This window comes from Equus asinus, chromosome 10 (assembly GCF_041296235.1).
Source record: "Equus asinus isolate D_3611 breed Donkey chromosome 10, EquAss-T2T_v2, whole genome shotgun sequence".
NCBI classification, from domain to species: Eukaryota; Metazoa; Chordata; class Mammalia; order Perissodactyla; family Equidae; genus Equus; species Equus asinus.
The window spans coordinates 34,423,740-34,441,842 of record NC_091799.1 but is presented as its reverse complement, the minus strand read 5'-3'; the positions used below and the strand labels follow the sequence as shown (position 1 = coordinate 34,441,842).

Sequence of the window (18,103 nt, the reverse complement as noted above, 5' to 3'; positions counted from 1 at the left end):
CTGTACATGAACGTTTATAGCAGTTTTATTAGTAATTGCCACAAACTGGAAGCCATGTAAATATCCATCAACTGGTGAATGGATTGTTGACGAAAATAATCCATAACCAATCTATAAATGAAAATTTGGGTGAGTTTATTCTGAGCTAAAATGTGAGGACCATGGCCCGGGGCCTTTCTTCCCAAAGAAAGAAAAGGCACCAAAGAAGTGAGGTAGACAGAGTGGTTATATACCCCCAAAGAGGATGCTTTACATATGATTTAAATGTCCCTCCCACAATAGTCACAAGATTGCCCTGTCAGCACAGTGCTTGATGGACACAGCAGGTAGTGGGTCTGCTATCTCAGAGGGCACAGCAGGAAGCAAATCTGTTGTCTCAAGCTGGGTGGTCACAGGTGAGCACAGCAATCAGTTCCTAGCCTAAGGAAAGATGCTTAATCCTTAAGGAAATGCCAATGTTGGGAAGGGGAGGGAAGTTGCACCTTTATCTCAAGGGCCTTTGTTCTTGCCATAGGGAATGTCTAAAGCAGATATACACTGCATGCTCAATGGCGGCGGTCAGGCCCTTTTGGAAAGATAAGGTCAGGCCAAATTAGGTTTACCCCAATGGCTTCCTCATATACTCCAGTATATCCTATTGCTTGCCATTTCTATTTGTCAGGATAAATTGTGGTACATCTGTAAAATGGAATACTACTCAGCAATAAAAAGGACAAACCTATACATACAATGACATGGATGATTCTCAAAAGCATTTGTTAAGTGAAAGAAGCCAAACACAAAAGGCAACATACCACTGGATTCCATTTCTATGACATTCTGGAAAGCAAAACCATGGGGACAGATATCAGGTGAGTGGTTGCCAGGGGCTGGAGGTGGGAGGAGGGGATGACATCAAGGGACTCAAAGGATATGTTTGGGGTGATGATGATGTCCCATTTCTTGACCATGGTGGTGGTTATGCGACTGTATAATGTCCAAACTCACAGACCTGTACACCTGAAAAGGACGGCTTCTAGTGTATGTAAATCATGCCTCAATACACCTGACTTAAAGTAAAATAACAAATATAAAAAGGAGTGGTCAAAATGTCAATGCTGCTCACAAGTCATGCAAGAAGAGGACTGAGACATGCCTATTGCACTTGCACTGGTGACTCTGTGGTGAGCAATGGCAGTGGCCATGGGGAGGCAGAAGCTAGAATGCTAAGGATTGAGGAACATGACAAAGACTGCTGGCTGTCCCCCAACCCCTGTTTTCCCTTCTTTCATGGGAATGGAGTCCTGAATTTTTGGTTAGGCTCATGACTATTCAGAGTGAAGACGGCTTTGCCCAGTCTCCCTGAAAACTGAGTATGGCCATGTGACTGAATTCTGGCCAAAGAGATGTAAGTGAAAGTGTCCTGAGGCAGCGGCTTCTGGGATCCTTCCATAAGAGGCAGCTGGTGCACTTCTTTTGCCTTTTCTTCTTTGCTCCTTCCACTTTTGTGTTGGTTGGAATGCAGACATGATGGCTGGAGCTGGAGCAGCTAATTTGGACCATAAAATGACCATAGGAAAGGAGACCACAAATGACAGAGCAACATTTTGGAGGAGCCTGGGTCTCAGCTTTATGAGAGCTGCTAAGCCAGTCTGGGGCTGCTTATCTAACTTTTAAGAGGTAGAAAAACCAATTTCTTTCCTGGTTGAGCCTCTTAATTACTCAAAGCTGAACTTAATCCTCTATGCTACAGGGAGTAGATAGGTGAGGATGGAGAGACAGTGAGCATGGACAACCCTTTCACGGGGCTTGACTATGAAGGGGAAGAGTAAGGATAGGATGGTAGCTGGAGAGAGACATGGGTTGAGGGAGAGTCTTATGATCTCAAAATTCACGCTAGATTCTCTGTGAATGGAAACCTGGAAATGATCCAGAAAACAGCTCTGTGAATCTTCACTGGGTTTGGCTTTGTGGCTCACTTTCCAGAGGGAAAGGAGGAGCAGTGAATCCCCCAGAACATGTTGCCCTGGTCTCCTTCCAATCCCTTGAATGTATAGATGAGCTCTTTCCATCTAGAGCCACCAAATGGCTGAGGCTGGGCAGAAGGGCCCTCCCCTGTGGCTTGCACGTCCCCGCCCTCTCCCCTTTCAGGCCAGTCTCTTCAGGGGGGCCTCTCCTGAACACCCGATCTTAGAGGTCCACTTCCCTTTTATTCTCCATCAGAGTATTTTTTTCTATAATTCATATACCATAAAATTCACCCAGAATGTACAATTAACGCTTTGTAGTCCATTCACAGATTTGTGCAATCATCACCACAAATGAATTTTAAAACACTCATCATGGCATTTTATGATTTAATTTTTAGAGCAATATTTGTCTCCTGTGACGATGTTTATTTTTTTCTTTCTCTGTGCTTTGTCTTTCTGCTTTAGCCGGTGAGCTCCAGCAGGGCAAGGACAGTGATGGCTATTCCCAGGGCAGCATCCTTCGGACCTACCCACAGATGGACTGGGCAGTAAGATCCAATGAAAGCCTGAAGCTTGTTCCAGCTACTCTTCTTTGCAGCAGGGGATGAGAGTGAGGTTCCCGCTCTGGGTACCGTTAGGAGTAGGGGATTCTCAAAGGGGGTGTGGGGAGGGAATATGCGCTTCAGGGGGGCTTCGAACTGTGGGGTGGGGCCGTGGTAATTTGGGAAACCATGTTCAGTATATCTAGTGTTTTCAAAGAACGAGCTAGGGAGAGTAAGTCTGGACAATATCTTCCTGGCAAGCGGGAATATGCAGAATATGGAGCGATAAGAAGGGCGTGAGTCCCCAAAGTGATGACACACCGCATTAACGCGCCGTAACGCAGCTGGAGTTTTCCCTGGGAAACTCAGACCCATGCCTGCTGGGCTGGCACAATGGCGTTTCCGAAACCATACCTACCCCATTGGGGGCAGTACTTGCTTTTTGCAGAGGCCAGACGCTTCTTCCTCTTGCAACTTCCAAGCCGCGAGAGCCGCAACCTTGCCAATGACTCCATCGTTTCCCTGCGCCCTCTGGGCTGTGCCACCCGCCGCAGCCGCCCATCTCCCCCTCCCACCTGTCCCCCGCGTCTCAGCGCAGCGCTGCCTGTCCCAGGGGAGCCGCCGGCGCACCTGGCGCCTCGGGCGCCTGGGCACTGCGCGCTGGTGGCCACCTCGCCCGGCGCGCAGCTGCCAGCGCGCTCCCTCCCCGAAACACTTCAGTGGAGTGGCTTGTCTAGCGCCCAGCGAACACATTATCCAATTGCTTCCCGTTTTATTCGCAGGCTGGGAACTGAGAGAGCCTGAGCGTTCACTTCCAACCCTCAAGGGGAGGAGGGGGTGCGGACGGGGAGGGGAGACGCTCCCGGCTCCACCTCGCGCGCGGCGCGCCCAGAGCTCCCGGCCCTGGCAGAGGCGAGCAGCGCCGGTGAGCCCCGCAGCAGCGCGCCCGGCCAACCGGAGCCCCGCGATGGAGTGAGTATCCCCGCGCCGCGCGCGCCGCTCGCGCCAGCCTCCCGGCATGTTGCCATGGCGACCGAGGCAGCAGGCCGATCCCGGCTCTGGTCCCCGTCCGGGATGGGTGTTTAATTTCAGCCCCATGTGTACGCCTGGTGTTTCTATAGCAGCAGCCGCGGCGGCAGGAGCCTAGGGGTAGGAGCCCCGGGATGCGTGGTTCTGTGCCGCTGCCCCTTGGCCAGCAGGGCCTCCGGAGGGGACGATTTTGCTAAGGAGGGAGGCACGTTCTAGGCTTCCCCATCTCTGCCCCGAGCTTCCGCTTCCCAGGGAGTTGGCCGCAATAGCCATTACTTCCGATTCCTAACCGTGTCAGCATTATTGGACTGCAGTTAAAAAAAAAGGGGGGGGGTGTCACTGCGGATCGGAAGCAGATGTGGTTAGGTGTGAAGCGTGTAATGGAAGGACGATGAGTTAGTGGGTAATATGAGACAGAGCTGCAATGCCCTGGCTACTGGGAACCATCAGACGACCCCAAATAATTGATTCGTTTTTGGGGTAATTGAGAAATGAGACAGAAACGTAGAGGGTTGAATTACAACGTTTGGCACCGTGGGCACGGCATGGGTGGGGTGGGGACGAGAGACATGAAGGCAAGAGGGGCGTTAACCAGAAAAGACACAATAAAGGGCTCCGGTTGTGGTTCGGACGGGGGTCCTCTCTCCTCTGTCTTTGCATCCCTGTGTCGCTTTCTGGTCACTCTCCCAGGCTGCTGCTGCATCAGGGCCACTCTGACAGGCGACAGACTCCAAGAAAGGGTCATTTTTGGAGCTAGCAATTAGAACCCGCTCACTTGGTCAGCTTCTCCTCCGCCTGTTCTCTTCCCACGATACTCGCTGACATTGAGGCTGTAGGAAATCATATTTCAGCCTGGAGATAATGCCCTGTTTGCAGGTATCAGGACTTTCTTGCCAAATCCAATAAACCTTAGAGGCGGCTTTTATCCCCCTGCATATCTGATTGTGTAGGTGCAATTTAATCCTCACCAACAAGGCTGCTGAAGCAAGTGAGAGACGGCGTGGCATTTTAGGAGCGAGAAGTTGTAGATTTCAGCCCCTGCCTTGGCTGGTACTAGTGCTATTAATTTCCTACACAAGTAATTTAATGTCTCTGAGCCTCAGTTTCCCTATGTATAGAATGGAGACAAAAGATGTTCCTTACTCACTTTTAAGCATTGATGAGAAGATCAGATAATATTTCTGTCTCTTCTAAAGGGCTTTGTAAATCGTACGGTATATACAAATTTAAGGAGCTAATGAGGGAGGCTCTGGAGTCAGTTGGCTGGGTTTGAGTCCTTTTGTGCTTTGCTGAATGACGTCAGTCTCTCTGGGCCTCATTTCTGGGAACAGGAATAATAATAATAATAATAATAACTATTTCATGCAATATTTGTGAAGATTAAACTAGTACATACATATTAAGGGTCTTAGAACAGAGCCTGACACAAAGTAAGCTTAATAGATATCATCTATTACCTATAAATATTATTTGTTGTCTATTATTATTGCTCTGCTCTCCAACACTCTCGACTGACATTTTGTGGAGTCTCAGGTTGGCATTAAGCTAGTTTTTTCCAGACGATTTATAAGGAAACGTGATGCTCCAAAGGCAAGCTAGAGTAACACAGTTCTCAAGGTACCGTTGTAGACGTGGAGAATCAACCAGAAGACAAAGCAGGCTTGGGCATCCGGAGCAGAAACTGGACAGCTGGACTCTGGCAGGCTCCATTCTCATGGCTCATTGCTGTTTTCTTAGACCTGGAGACTGTCCTTTATAAGGGCCTGAATGTAGGTCTAGTCATCCCACTGTGTAAGGTTAAGGATACCCTGGTTGTTTGCTGGGGCGGCCACTTTCATCTTTACGGTCTCACGTTGATACTCTAACGTAGACTTGGAACTCCCAGACTTGGAATTCGGGTGCGCGGTAACTGTGGAAGAGCATCCGGGATTTGTAAGTTCACTTCCTCAAATCTTTCCTGCGTTTCCTCTCCATCTGCCAGCTAAGCTTTTGTTCCAGGTGGGCTTCCCTCCCACCTGGCTTTCCCATTCCCATGTGACATTCCGAAGTCCTGCTCACCTTCCAGTTAGCCTCTGGCGTTTCCAACTGTCTGTTTTCTGCCCACTTCTTTTGCTTCATTAATATAATTAGCTTTTTAACTCTTTATTTCCCCTTTCGGAATACCACCTTGTTCTGCCCTACCTTGGGTCTAATGAAATTTCCCATATACCAAATCCTGTGCTTCTCCTCAGTCTAAACCCTCCCGAAAATCTCATCCTAGACGGCACAGCCACCTTGAAGATGAGTGAGACAGGGACTCTGCTCTCCTTACTTGTTATGGCCAACTTATATTTATGAAGAAGAATTAAAAGGGGAGTAAAATTCCCTTCCTTCATTTATTTTTTTCATTTAACCAACAAATATTTGTTGAGATTAGCACTGATCAACAAAATAGTCTTGATTCTCATCATCTGGAGTTCATAGTCGAATGAAGGGATAGCTGTTAAACCAGCAAACACAAGTGAACATATAAATATAAAGTGCAATAAATGCCATGGAGGGGAAAAACACAGAGAAAATAAGAGGAAGAGGATGTTGGTTGGATTAGGGGTCAGTGAAGCCTCTCTGAGGAAATGATGTCTAATGTGAGATCTCAAGGATGAGTAGGAGTTGGCTAGGTGAGGAGCAGAGGGAAGAAGCACACTGGGCTGAGAAAGCAGCATGTGCTAAGGTCCTGAGGCAGGAGACACCTAGGCAAGTTGCAAGAACTGAAAGAAGGTTAGTGTGGATAGAGTTTTGGCAGTGAGGGGAAGATGGCTCAGAGATGTCGCTAAGTGCAGTGGGGAGCCACCCAAGAGCTTTATGCATGGGTGTTATGATAACTATTTGTGTTTAAAAATTCATAGCTTAAAAGTCCAAAAACCTAAAACTACCTTTCCTCTGGGAGGTATTTAAAATGGATTGCATAGCAAATGAGTCATAGCCAAACATCAGAACGCTGCAAATGTCTGCAACAGGAGAAGGGGCTTATCAATTTTAAAAGCCAGACAGATTGTTGTGTGCCAGTAGCTGATAGTTTTGAATAAGCCAGGGTCACTAATTTAAAATGAAACTGCGTGAAAATGAAAAACACAATCCTTTACTCTTGAGCATTATTGGTTTTAAGAAAACAAGAGCATCTTAATTGAAATAAGAAAAAAAGTCTAGATGGCGAGCAAAGAGGGTCGTAACCGATTGTCCCTGGCTGCCCTCCCTGTTGGGTTGAGTATGAATGAGATCAATGTGTTGTGCACTGCGTGCTGTTGCTAATTTGATACCACACCTGTATGCTTTGCTGGATGCTTCTCTCGAACACAGTCTTCTAAACCAGATGGGAGCCACAAGGCACAGAGAACACGACGTGGGAACTCTTTAAATTGTTGCCATCCCTGCAGGCACTGGAGCTGTGACCACGCTGGGTGGCAGGCTCAGAACTGATCTGATGGGGCTCAGAAGTGACAGTTGCCATCACCCATCAGCCACAGAACAAGTTTCAAGCATCCAGAGGAGGTCACAGAGCATCTAAACTAAAGTTTGGTTTTGCACATAAGCAAACGTAGGCTCATGAAGGCATAAGTGTGGGAGGGATGTTGAGCACAGGTGACTTCCGGCCCTTAATAGATGCTTTCATTCAGGCGTTCATCCATTTATTCAGCAAATATTTGTTGAAGATTTTCTATGGACCAAGCACTGTGATAGGACCAGAATATCACTGATCCCGTCTTCGAGGAGTTTGCCATTTAGTCTACAAGTGACTGAGTGCTATGACATTTTGAACCCTTTTCCTTGCTAAACCTGTCCTCCTGTTACACAGTGTGTGCCATTTCGTGTGTTCAGTATATTGTAGGCATTGAATAAATGTGTTCAAAAAGTGTAAGCCTTTTAAAAATTCATTTTTATGATGAAAGTAGTTTATGTTTTCTAAAACAACTTAAATGTTACAGGAATTTATTAAGTAAACCTCCCCATTTCCCTATTCCCTGCCCCAAGTCTCAGTCCCTATAAGGCATCACCGTGAGCAGTTTGGAAATCTCCTTCCAGATATTTCCCATGCAGACAATATAGAGTTGGAAACACATACCTGTATAAGTTTAAATGCTTCCTTTTATGTAGATGAAATCATACCACATATGTTGTTCTGTCGCTTGCTTTTCCCACTTAATACATTGTGCATACTTTTACCTATTAATGTATACACATCCACCTCATTTGCTTTTATTAACTGCTTAGTATTCACTTTTGGAATATGGTTCATCAGGCCCCTTGGATTTACATGGACTTTGATTTAGGTTTGTTTCCATTTTTCCGCTGTTATATGCAATGCTGCAGTGAACATCTTTGTACACCTTGCAAATGAATCTGTACATTATATTCTAGAAATGGGATTTCTGGGTGAGTGATATGCCCATTATAAATTTTGCTAGATATTGTCAAAGTGCCTCCCAAAATGTTGTATCACTTTATATCGTCAGCAGTAACATTTGAGGGTCTGTTTCCCCAAATCCTTGACAACCCGAGCCATATCGTATATTTATATCTGACTAGTCCAACTTTCTGTAATCGCTCCATCCGTCGTCATAGTCTCTGCTTTTGCCCTCACTGGGTTGAGGCCCTTTGGGCTACTTGTCAGTTTTTCACAGAGCACTAGTGAGCCATAAAATGCAGACAGCAAGCTTGAGTCCAGAAGATAATGAAAATTATCGAGAAAGGCAAAACTTTAAAGATCTCATTAACTTTAAAAGTGATCAAGTAGGTTTTTTCAGTTTGTCAAATTTAAACGTTATTGATTGATTCCCTAAAGTTGCAGAAATGAATGTTTCTCCATTTACCTTTTGTCGCAGTTATACTGTTAGTTTTACATTTTTAAGATTTTTAACATTTGCAAATTTGAACTGTAAACATAATTCTCACAGTTCATTCAATCAGTTGAATGCTCTTTATGTACTAGGCACTGTGCTAAGCACTGAGACTACAGCAGTGAACAAAACTGAAAAAGGTCCTCCCCTCATGGAGCTTCTATTTTAGTAGAGGAGACAGACAACTCATATATATGTTAATGTCAGGAAGTGATAAATGTTAAGAATAAAAATAAAACACGTTAGGAGGCTGGAGGGTGATGAGGGAGGATTATTTTTGATGAAGTAGTCAGGGAAGAGGTTTCTGAGGTGGTGAGTTTGAATAAAGACTTGAACAAAGTGAGTGGGTGAGCCATGCAGAAGAGGAAGGGCAGGTGCAAAGGTCCTGAGGCAGGACCATGCTTTGTGGGCTTAGTGTTAGTCTTGGATCTAAATGGAGTCAAGATCACCACCAGCCCTTTCATCAATGGCATCCTCTTTCCTGAGCTTTTTGTGTTGATTTAGTATTTATGTGGAAGGTTTTGTTTTCAAACAGGGCCCAAGAATGTTACATTCTGAATGCCTTTCTGTTGCTTCTATGTACAAATTGAATATGTATAAAATTATAGAGTTATCTTTTTTCCTTCTTCATAATTCTATAAGAATGTTCCATTGTGTTCTGGCATTGACTGTTGCTCTGGAAAAGTCTGAAGTTAGCCTGATTATTTCCTCTTTGTGAATGGCCTGCCTCCTCTCTCCCCTCCCACTCTTGCTTTTTCTTTTTGCCTTGGTGCTGATAGAATTATTTTTAAACATGACAGTTTAGTAACTTTTCTGGGATATTTCTCACTGCAAGTCATTGCGTCAATTTTTCCTGGAAAATGCTATGTTTCTTTGATCTGAAGATTCAAATTTTCCTTATTTCTTGTGAAGATATTTTCTTCCTGGCTTTCAATGGAACAGTCCGTTTATTCTATCATCTGTGACAGGTGTATCTATCGCTCACTGCCCTCCGTCACTATTTGGAATTGTTTTCATTTTTTCACTGATTTTGCCGTGAGTTTTTGTTACATCTTAAAGTCCATTTTTCAGACAACTGATTGTTTTTTAGCAATATTTGTTTGGTTCTAGCTCATTCGAATGTAGCTTCCACTTCTGTAATGGGTTTATTGTTGTCTTCGATTGATTTTCTGACTCTGCCAGTTCATTTTGCATATTTTTTGAAAAGGGTTCGTATTTTCCTTGAAAGAGTTTATCTGAAAATTTCATCTATTTCTTGTGTTATTTTTCTGAAATATGCTTACCTGCCTCTTGCTTTCCTTTTAAAAAAAATAATAATTAAGCATGTGTAAGCTACACATGTTGACAGCTTTGCAATTATTATCCATTTTCAAATGGAGGTAATTCTATCCAAACCTACTATTTGCTCAAGAATAAGTGGGAGGGAGAGAGGCAGTGTTTGGGGGAAGACAGTGACTTTAGATGACATGTTTTGTCTCCTAAAAATTTCTTGCAATTCTACAATGTCTTCTGCTGTAAAAATGCTTTGTAGTGAGTGAGTAGGTCATTCAGACAGATCTGCATCCTAGCTCACTGTTTGTGTGTGTGTGTGTGCTGGGAGGGGGATAGATAGATAGTTGGTGCTTATTTCTCACCATGTAGTTGACTGTTTACCATCTACAAGCAAAGAGGAGGGGCAAGTCCTCTACAAAGGTAATTGTTATTTTCTTTCTCTTTTCCTACATCTCTTGCCTCCAGACTAGTCCTCTGTTAAATTTTTGAGTTTCAGGCTTTCACAGATAATAGAGGTAGAGGGTTTACATGGTCCGTCCATCAGTGTCACTTTCTCCACTGCCCGGGTGTGGACCCAGCTCCTCCACACAGATGTTTCCCGGAGCTCCCATGACTTGCTCATTCCACTTTCCCCCATTCCAACGCTCGGCCTCTCTGAACTCTCTCCTTAGTTATAAAGAAATTTGAAAACCGGTTGAGATCTGTAGAGGTATATATCACCTTTTAGGGTTGTCCACTGATTTAATAAAGTTTTTACTCTTTTTGACAGATAATTCTTATAGTCTGGGACATGAGAACCTTAGCTCTTTACTAGTTTCATAGTAGATAAGATTTCTTTCCATTTTTTTCCTCGTTTTAGTTTATTTCAGCAGGTTTCAGGGAGATATAGAGAAAACTTGCCTTTACCATATCTTTGAGTGAATGAATCAATGAATCTTGCATTCTTATGAAAATAACATTAGGAACTACCAAATATTGTTATTGGAAAATTTGTTGTTATAAAGCTTTTTTGAACCACTTTTTAGGAATGTGTATGGCAAAATAAGTTCATGAATGAGATTATAAATACTTTGCAGTAGGAGAATTTTGGAAAGGATGTGCGTGGTGGATACTTTCTGTCTCACCTTTCAAATCCACTCTCTGCCCTTCTCCCACTGCTTTGTGCCCTGAGAGGCTGACCTCTATGGACTGCATCAACTAGGCTGTCTTGCCCTTTGGCTTCCTGTTGGGTTGGATCAATGGAAGGCACCAGCAGGAGGCCCAAGGGTGGAAAAAGATGAGGTCAGTGGATTTACTCTATGGTCTTCCTTCCCGCAGGGCGGTGGGTTGGCAGTGGCTGCTTTCCTCATCTGAAGACCACAGCTCCTGCCTGGAGCCCTCTCCTGTTGGTATAGCTTAGTTCTCTCCCACTTCTGGTAACCACTCTCTCCTCTTGCTCCTTCCAGACTAGGTATGGTGATGGCTCGTCTCCCCACTTTGTTAGCCCCTGGTGCTTCACCATCCATATTGGTTTGCCTTAACTCTTCCCATGCCTTTGTAAAGCAGTTCTTTGACTAAGCTCACCTCAATGATCCCATCTGAGTGTGCCATCTACTTCCAGCTGAGATCCTAACTCACAGAGTGTGCAAAGTATAGAAGTGGTTGCAGTCTTACAAAAATGCACTTGACATTACTGGGGTAGAACTTGGCGATTTTCGTTTGTCCACACATTCTAGTCATTGGAGCCTCAAGGCTCCAAAATTTGAAACAGGTATTGAGAACTGTTATGAGCTTACTTAAGAAGGAGAAACTCCAATTCCATAAGCTACCAAAGTGTTCTTTGGCTTCCCATTGAAAATGTCGTTTTTCTTAACTTGTAATAAAAATCCCCCAAATTTGACTCTTCAGACGGAAGGCCAATCTCAGTTATAGGGAGGCTTTAATAATTAGAGTTTATTTTATTTAAAGAAATAAAATTTTATTAATTCTCATTACAGGAAGGAACTTTACTGGTCGAAATCCTATTTTCATGAATAGATCTTCATAATAGGTTGACCTAATGTTTAAATGTAAGTGATAATTTAACCTGTCAGTAGTATATAAATAGATGCTTCCTAAATTGTGGCCAAGGCAACAAAATCGATCCCATTTTGTTTAATCTTTTTCTGCACAGATAGGACAAAAGCATAAAATATAGTCTAATAAAATATAGGCTAATCAAAAGGTGTGTTTTACAAGTTCTGAATAAATGGTCTCTAAATTAAAGATATTACGCTCCATCTATTTTTACGTAGTCTTTCATAGTTGGAACGTAAGTTGTCTAGACTGCTTATCCTGCTTTCATTTCGCTGCCAATTATGTTCATTTATTCATTCATTCAACTCATAATTATTAAGTACCTACTATGTGCCAGGCACTGTTCTAGGTCCCTGTGATACAAACAGGAATCTGACATAGTCCCTTCCTTCACAGAGGCCACAATCTAAAGAGGAACAAACATAATTGGCCAAGTAATTATAATACAGTGTGCTAAGCGTTATGCCCAGGTAAGGTTTGATGGGGTCCTGTCTGAAGCACATAGCAAGGGGACAGGAGCCTAATGAGTCACAGGGGTTCAGAGAGTCTAGATGAGGTCAGAATCCAAGCCTGATTCTTAGCCCTTGAAATTAATTTAGCATCAAAACGCTTTGTTTTTGGTGTCTGGACTAGTCATCTTACAACTGCTCAAGTCATTTTCTAAAAAAAAAAAAAAAGAGCCAAGCCAATTCCAATCTTAAGTCTAGTTTGAATAACTGATGGTCTTCAAATGCTTTTGTTTGCAGTCCTGACCTGTGGCTCATGCTGCCTCCGTGACCATTCATGCTACAGTATTGCGGTGAATGCCTGCCCCCTTGAGGAATCAGAAACTCAGTTTTCAAAAGACAGTGCAAAGTGGGATCACCAACAAAGCCAAACTAAACAAGACAAAGAACAAAAAGCAAACACAACAGAATAAACAAACAAACAAAACATATGGAGATTGGGGAGGGTGCTGCTCAATTAGATCCTTGATTTATGTTAGCCATCTTTGTTGAAATCACAGCAAAAGCCTCTAACTCTTGAAAAGCCTTAAGATCGGCTAAACTGGAGCTGTGAGCCGTTCAAGGAAGCACTAAAATACTTGGTCTAGAAACAATTTGGAAGTTCTCCTTCCTTCCAAGGTTTTCCTTACCTTTTATCTTCCAAGAGGGAGGTGCCCAGCATTTAAAGTTAATGACACCAACCATAAGGGCTTGTTTCCCCAGAGACTCACACTGTAATGTGCACACAAGTCACCTGGGAATAGTGTTAAAAGGCAGATCCTGATTCTGAGGGTCTGGGGTGGGGCTGGAGCTTCTCCATTCCCAAGAAGCTTCATAGGAGATGATGTTAATGCCACTGGTGTGCAGACCACGCTTCGAGTGGCATTGTTCACAGTGCAAAGACACAGTGTAGGGCTCTATATAATGAAAAAAGTGAGAGTCTCATCCTTTTTTCATACTTCTTCCCCCAAAACAAACCTTCACAGAAGGGGATTGCTCCTACGAAGTGGAGTTCAGCAATCCATGTGTGAAACAGGTCAATCTACAGAGCAAATCTGGGCTCTTTGTTTTAGCTGCCATAACTTGGCAGTTCCATGTAAATAGATAGTCTTCATTTCTTTTGGAAAATCAGCTCAGGCTAGGGAGTTGTGAAAAAAAGTGTTTATGAAGCACATAAATATATGAGCCTATCTTTTAAAATACGAATTTGAAAAATGCTGCGGTCATAAATAATTTAAAATCTAAAAACATTTTTCTTTGGCCAGTTCCTTAATATTTAAAAAATAAGTAATATATCTAATGATCTGTGGCCTTAAGGGTCTGCAAATCAATAATATCTTGGTGTAAGTGTCAAGTTATGATTCTATAAATATCATACTCATCCTAATATAAATATGATATGTGAGGACCAAGAAGTTTGTGGTATTACGTTTTCTGAACCAGATGGACAAACTTAGGGGTCCTGACTCTTGAAAGCCAGGGAAGAGCAATCTATTTCATAAAAGATAACTCAAACATGTTATTAAGTTGTGTTTTCATTTATGTGAAATAGGAATTATCCCCAAAACTCCTTCCTTGTTATGGGAGCTAAATATTAGAAGGGCAACACATATTTCAGAGTTAAACTGTCCAGAATAAGGTTCAGTTATGGATTCGTGATTGCTTAATAAAGTGATGGCTTTCCAACCTAATTACATTTGGGTGAACAAAGCACGGTTCTTAAGGGCCATCAGTAAGTCTTCCCCAGCACATGTCACCTGCACAGTGTGCCTTCTAGTTGGTTTCACTGCAGGTCCTGAAATTAGAAGCATTTTATTACATCAGGGTGATGTGCATATGGCTTCAGTGCAAGAAGAGTAGAAGCATCACGCCCTGGAAAAACAAAAATTAGGAGTTTGTGTGTGCGTGGGTGTGTATGAAACTCTATTTTTTAAGGCCTCCTTCTAAAATGCCATCCTTCAGATGTGTATATCGGTGTCTTATTTTGATACCTTCTCTCTTCTCTCGTTCATCCTTCCCTTGAGAATTATAAAAGGATTCCAAAGACCAGAATCCCCAGGTTGATGGAAAAGCTTTGGCCCTTGTCACCCACTGCCCAAATCTGCCTGCGTCCGGAGGCTGCTCAGCCTTGGGGGTATAGACTGGCATCTCGCACTTACACAGCCACAGAGGCTGGGGCTGGCTGCCTGTGCAGGTCCTGGGCTCTGGTGGGGCTGAGGGGGTTAAGGGGAAAAGACAGGAGAGGGAGCGGCAGAGGGACTCAGACAGCTGGCGTCTGTGAACGCAGAAACCTGTAGTGTGAAAACCAGTGAAGTCTGCAGGGGATCCGTGGCAGCTGTTGGTTTCTTCAGTGGCGAAAGCGGCTGGGGTCATCTGCAGAGCAGGCCACTGGGATCTGCGGTCACTCCCACTCCTGGCTGATATTGGTAGCCCCTGCTTTTCTTCCTTGTTCCTAGCCCTGTCACTGTATGTCTCAGTTTTGCCGGTCTTTGGGTGGGGTGAAACTCAAGTGGGTCCTCCACGTAGCGCCCTGAAAGGCTGGAGAAGCCGGTCGTTCACCCTGCTCTCTCTTTCCTGGTGAAGGATCTCTTTCTGGCTGGGGACTTCCTTCTCAGAGATGAGCAGTGCCAGCCTGGGGGATCGGATGATGTAGGCAAAATGAAACTGTCCCTCCGCCCCTTCTCGGGCGGTTATTTTTGTTCCACTGTGTTACTAAAGTATCTGAAGTAGACTGCTGAGCTCTCCCAGAGCTCTGACTGTTCAGGGATTGCTGTCTAATTGTGGATCTTTTTGTGGGGGCAGAGCCTGGGGTCTCCTACACTGCTATCTTGGTAATGTCACCCTGGAATCTAGTGGGAGATATATTCCATTTCTGTGGGACGCCTGTCTCTTATCATGTCTTAAGCCATATCCCTAGACCCTGACTTTCCAGGTGGTACTAAGATGCGGGTTCCATGTGAGCATCCACAGCTGGGGGCCTATCTTGTTTCGCTCAAAGCTTAGGTTGTCACTGCTTTTAATTCATAGGATAAAAGATCTGTAGGGAGGAAAAGCATAAACCAGAGATCAGGGGTAACATTGTTGCCTAAAGTCTGCCCAGTACTGGAGTGGAAGCTTAGACTTGCAACTGATGAGGAAAACTCACCTACACTTAGATGATAAGCTTGTAAATAGTGCTACATTTGTGGAGGAAAAAAGAATTGTCCTTTCCACCATTAAGTATTAGTTACAGATTTTTCATAGATGCCCTTTATGAAAGTCAGGATGTTTCCTCCTCCTCTTCTTAGTGTGCTGACATTTTTTTTTTTTTTAATGAACAGCAAAGTTACATTTGTCAAATACTTTTTTCTAGATCTAATGAGACAATCATATGGATTCCTGTTGCTGAGATTTTGTTGAGGTTTTTGCATTGATAGTCATGAAAGACATTGTCTCTAATTTTCTTTTCTTGTAATACCCGTGTCAGGTTTTGGTGTCAGTGTTACGCTGGCATCGTAAAACTAGTATGGAAGGATGACTTCCTCCTCTACTATCTGGAAGAATTTCTGTGGGAGTAATACTATTTCTTCTTTAATAAATGTGTGATAAAACTCAGTGAAACTTTCTGGGCTGAATTTTTCTTGATTGGAAGGTTTTTAGTTACAAATTCGATTTCTTTCATAGATAAAGGACTACTCAGATTTTTAATTTCTTTTTGTGTTATTTTCAGTAAGTTGCATTTTCTAGAGAATTTGTCCATATCATCTAGGTTGTTAAATCTATTGATATAAAGTCTTTCATAATATTCTCCTATCTTTTTAAGGTACCCAGGAATCTATAGTGATGTCCCTGATATCATTCCTGATATCCATTATTTGTGTTTTCTCTCGTTTTTCTTGATTAGTTTTTATGGAGATTTATCAATTTTGTTAATCTTTTTAAAATACCACCTCTTGGATTATTTTGTTCTCCATTATTTGCTTTCCATTTTACTGATTTCCATTCCTTTCTTTTTTCTTTCTTTTATTCTATGTACTTTGGATTCATTTTGTTCTTTTTCAGCATCTTAAAATGGAAACTTAGGTCATTAAAAAGATCTATTTTTCTAATCTTAGTATTTTAAGTTATAAATTTCCTTTAAGCACTTTAGCTGCTTGGCACAAATTTTGACTTGTATTTTCATTATCATTTGGTTTGCAATGCTTTCTAATTTCTCTGTGATTCCTTTTTTGGGTGGTGAGATACCACCTACCATCATTTTCCTTCAGCCTGAAGAAATTCCTTTAGTATGTTTTTATATAACGTGTTCATGCTGGTGACAAAGTCTCCTAGTCTTTGTTTATCTGAGAGTGTCTTTACCTTCATTTTTGAAGAACATTTTTGTTGGATATAGAATTCTAGGTTGGGGGCTGGCCCCATAGCCAAGTGGTTAAGTTTGTGTGCTGCACTTCAGCGGCCCAGGGTTTCACCGGTTCGTATCCTGGGCGCGGACATGGCACCACTCATTAGGCCATGTTGAGGCGGCATCCCACATGCCACAACTAGAAGGACGCACAACTAAGAATATACAACTATGTACTGAGGGGATTTGGGGGGAAAAAGCAGAAAAAAAAAGTTTGGCAACAGTTGTTAGCTCAGGTGCCAATCTTTAAAAAAAAAAAGAATTCTAGGTTGACAGTGTTTTTTTCTTTTGGTGCTTTAAAGATGTCATTCTGTTATCTTTCATTTTCAATATTTCTCATAAATCAGTCATCATTTTTATCATTTCCCTATATGTAGCATGTGTTTTTTTCTTTGGTTACTTTTAGAATTTTCTCTCTTTTTTTGGTTTTCAAGTAGTTTGACTGTAAAGTGCCTAGATGTAATTTTCTTGTAATATTTCCTCCTTAGTGGTCCAGAAAATTCTTAGCATATATTTTTTCAAATACTTTTCCCAATCCATTCTCTCTTTTCCTTTTGGAACTCTAATTATTCATATAGTAGAGCTCTTGATACTATCTCACAAATCATGGAGACTCTGCTCATGTTTTTGCAGTTTTTAAATTTAAATAAATTCTTTTTAAAGGTATGCTTGGTTTTTTTTGGTGAGGAAGATTGGCCCTGAGCTAATGTCTGTTGCCAATCTTCCTCTTTTTTTTCTCCCCGAATCCCCAGTACGTAGTTTTATATCCTAGTTATTGATCATTCCAGTTCTTTTATGTGGGATGCTACCTCAGCATGGCTTGATGAGAAGTGTGTAGGTCTGTGCCCAGGATCCAAACTGGCGAGCCCCAGGCTGCTCAAGTGGAGCATGTGAACTTAACCACTCAGCCATGGGGCTGGCCCCAAAATTTAAGTAATTTTTAAATTTTAAAATAGTTTCAGATTTATATAAAAGTTGCTAAGATAGTTCAGAGTTCATATATGCCCCTCACCTAGTTTCTTATGTTGTTAACATCCTACTAGTACTAGTAAACTAGTTACTGTTAGCTAGTTTACATTTGTCACAACTAAGGAACCAACGCTGGTATACTATTATTATCTAAACTCCACACTTGGTACGGATTTCACTAGTTTTTCCCTAATGTCCCCTTTCTGTTCCGTGAACCCATCTAGGATGCCACATTCCAGTTAGTCATCATGCCTCCTAATCCTCCTCTGATCTGTGACCATTTCTCAGTCTTCCCGTGTTTTTTATTACTTTGACAGTTGTGAGGAGTCCTGGTCAGGTATTTTGTAGAGCTTTTCTCAATCTGATGTTTTTCTCGTGGTTCGAGTAGGATTATGGCTTTTTGGGAGGAAGACCCCAGAGACAAAGTGCCATTCTCATCACATCATCTTAGGGGTACACACTATCAACTTGACTTATTATCGATGATGTTAACCTTGACCACCCGACCGAGACAGTGTTTGCTGAGTTTCTTCTTTGTAAAGTTACT

At 42.7% G+C, this 18,103-nt stretch overlaps 1 protein-coding gene across 9 annotated transcripts in view; it reads left to right on the top strand.

The window, feature by feature from the left end:
- Positions 1-2,849: 2,849 nt before the first annotated feature.
- PALM2AKAP2 (PALM2 and AKAP2 fusion) overlaps positions 2,850-18,103 on the top strand; it is a 452,863-nt gene continuing 437,609 nt past the window's right edge. For 6 of the 9 annotated variants that reach the window (XM_070519043.1, XM_070519039.1, XM_070519038.1 and 3 more), the window contains exon 1: positions 3,390-3,463. Coding sequence is in view for 8 of the 9 variants with exons in the window: in XM_070519039.1 (XP_070375140.1) it covers positions 3,459-3,463 (5 nt within the window). In the remaining variant the exon portion in view is untranslated. Of the gene's footprint in view, positions 3,464-18,103 lie in introns of all 9 variants that reach the window. The other 3 variants (XM_070519033.1, XM_070519031.1, XM_070519030.1) reach the window with 1 other exon arrangement.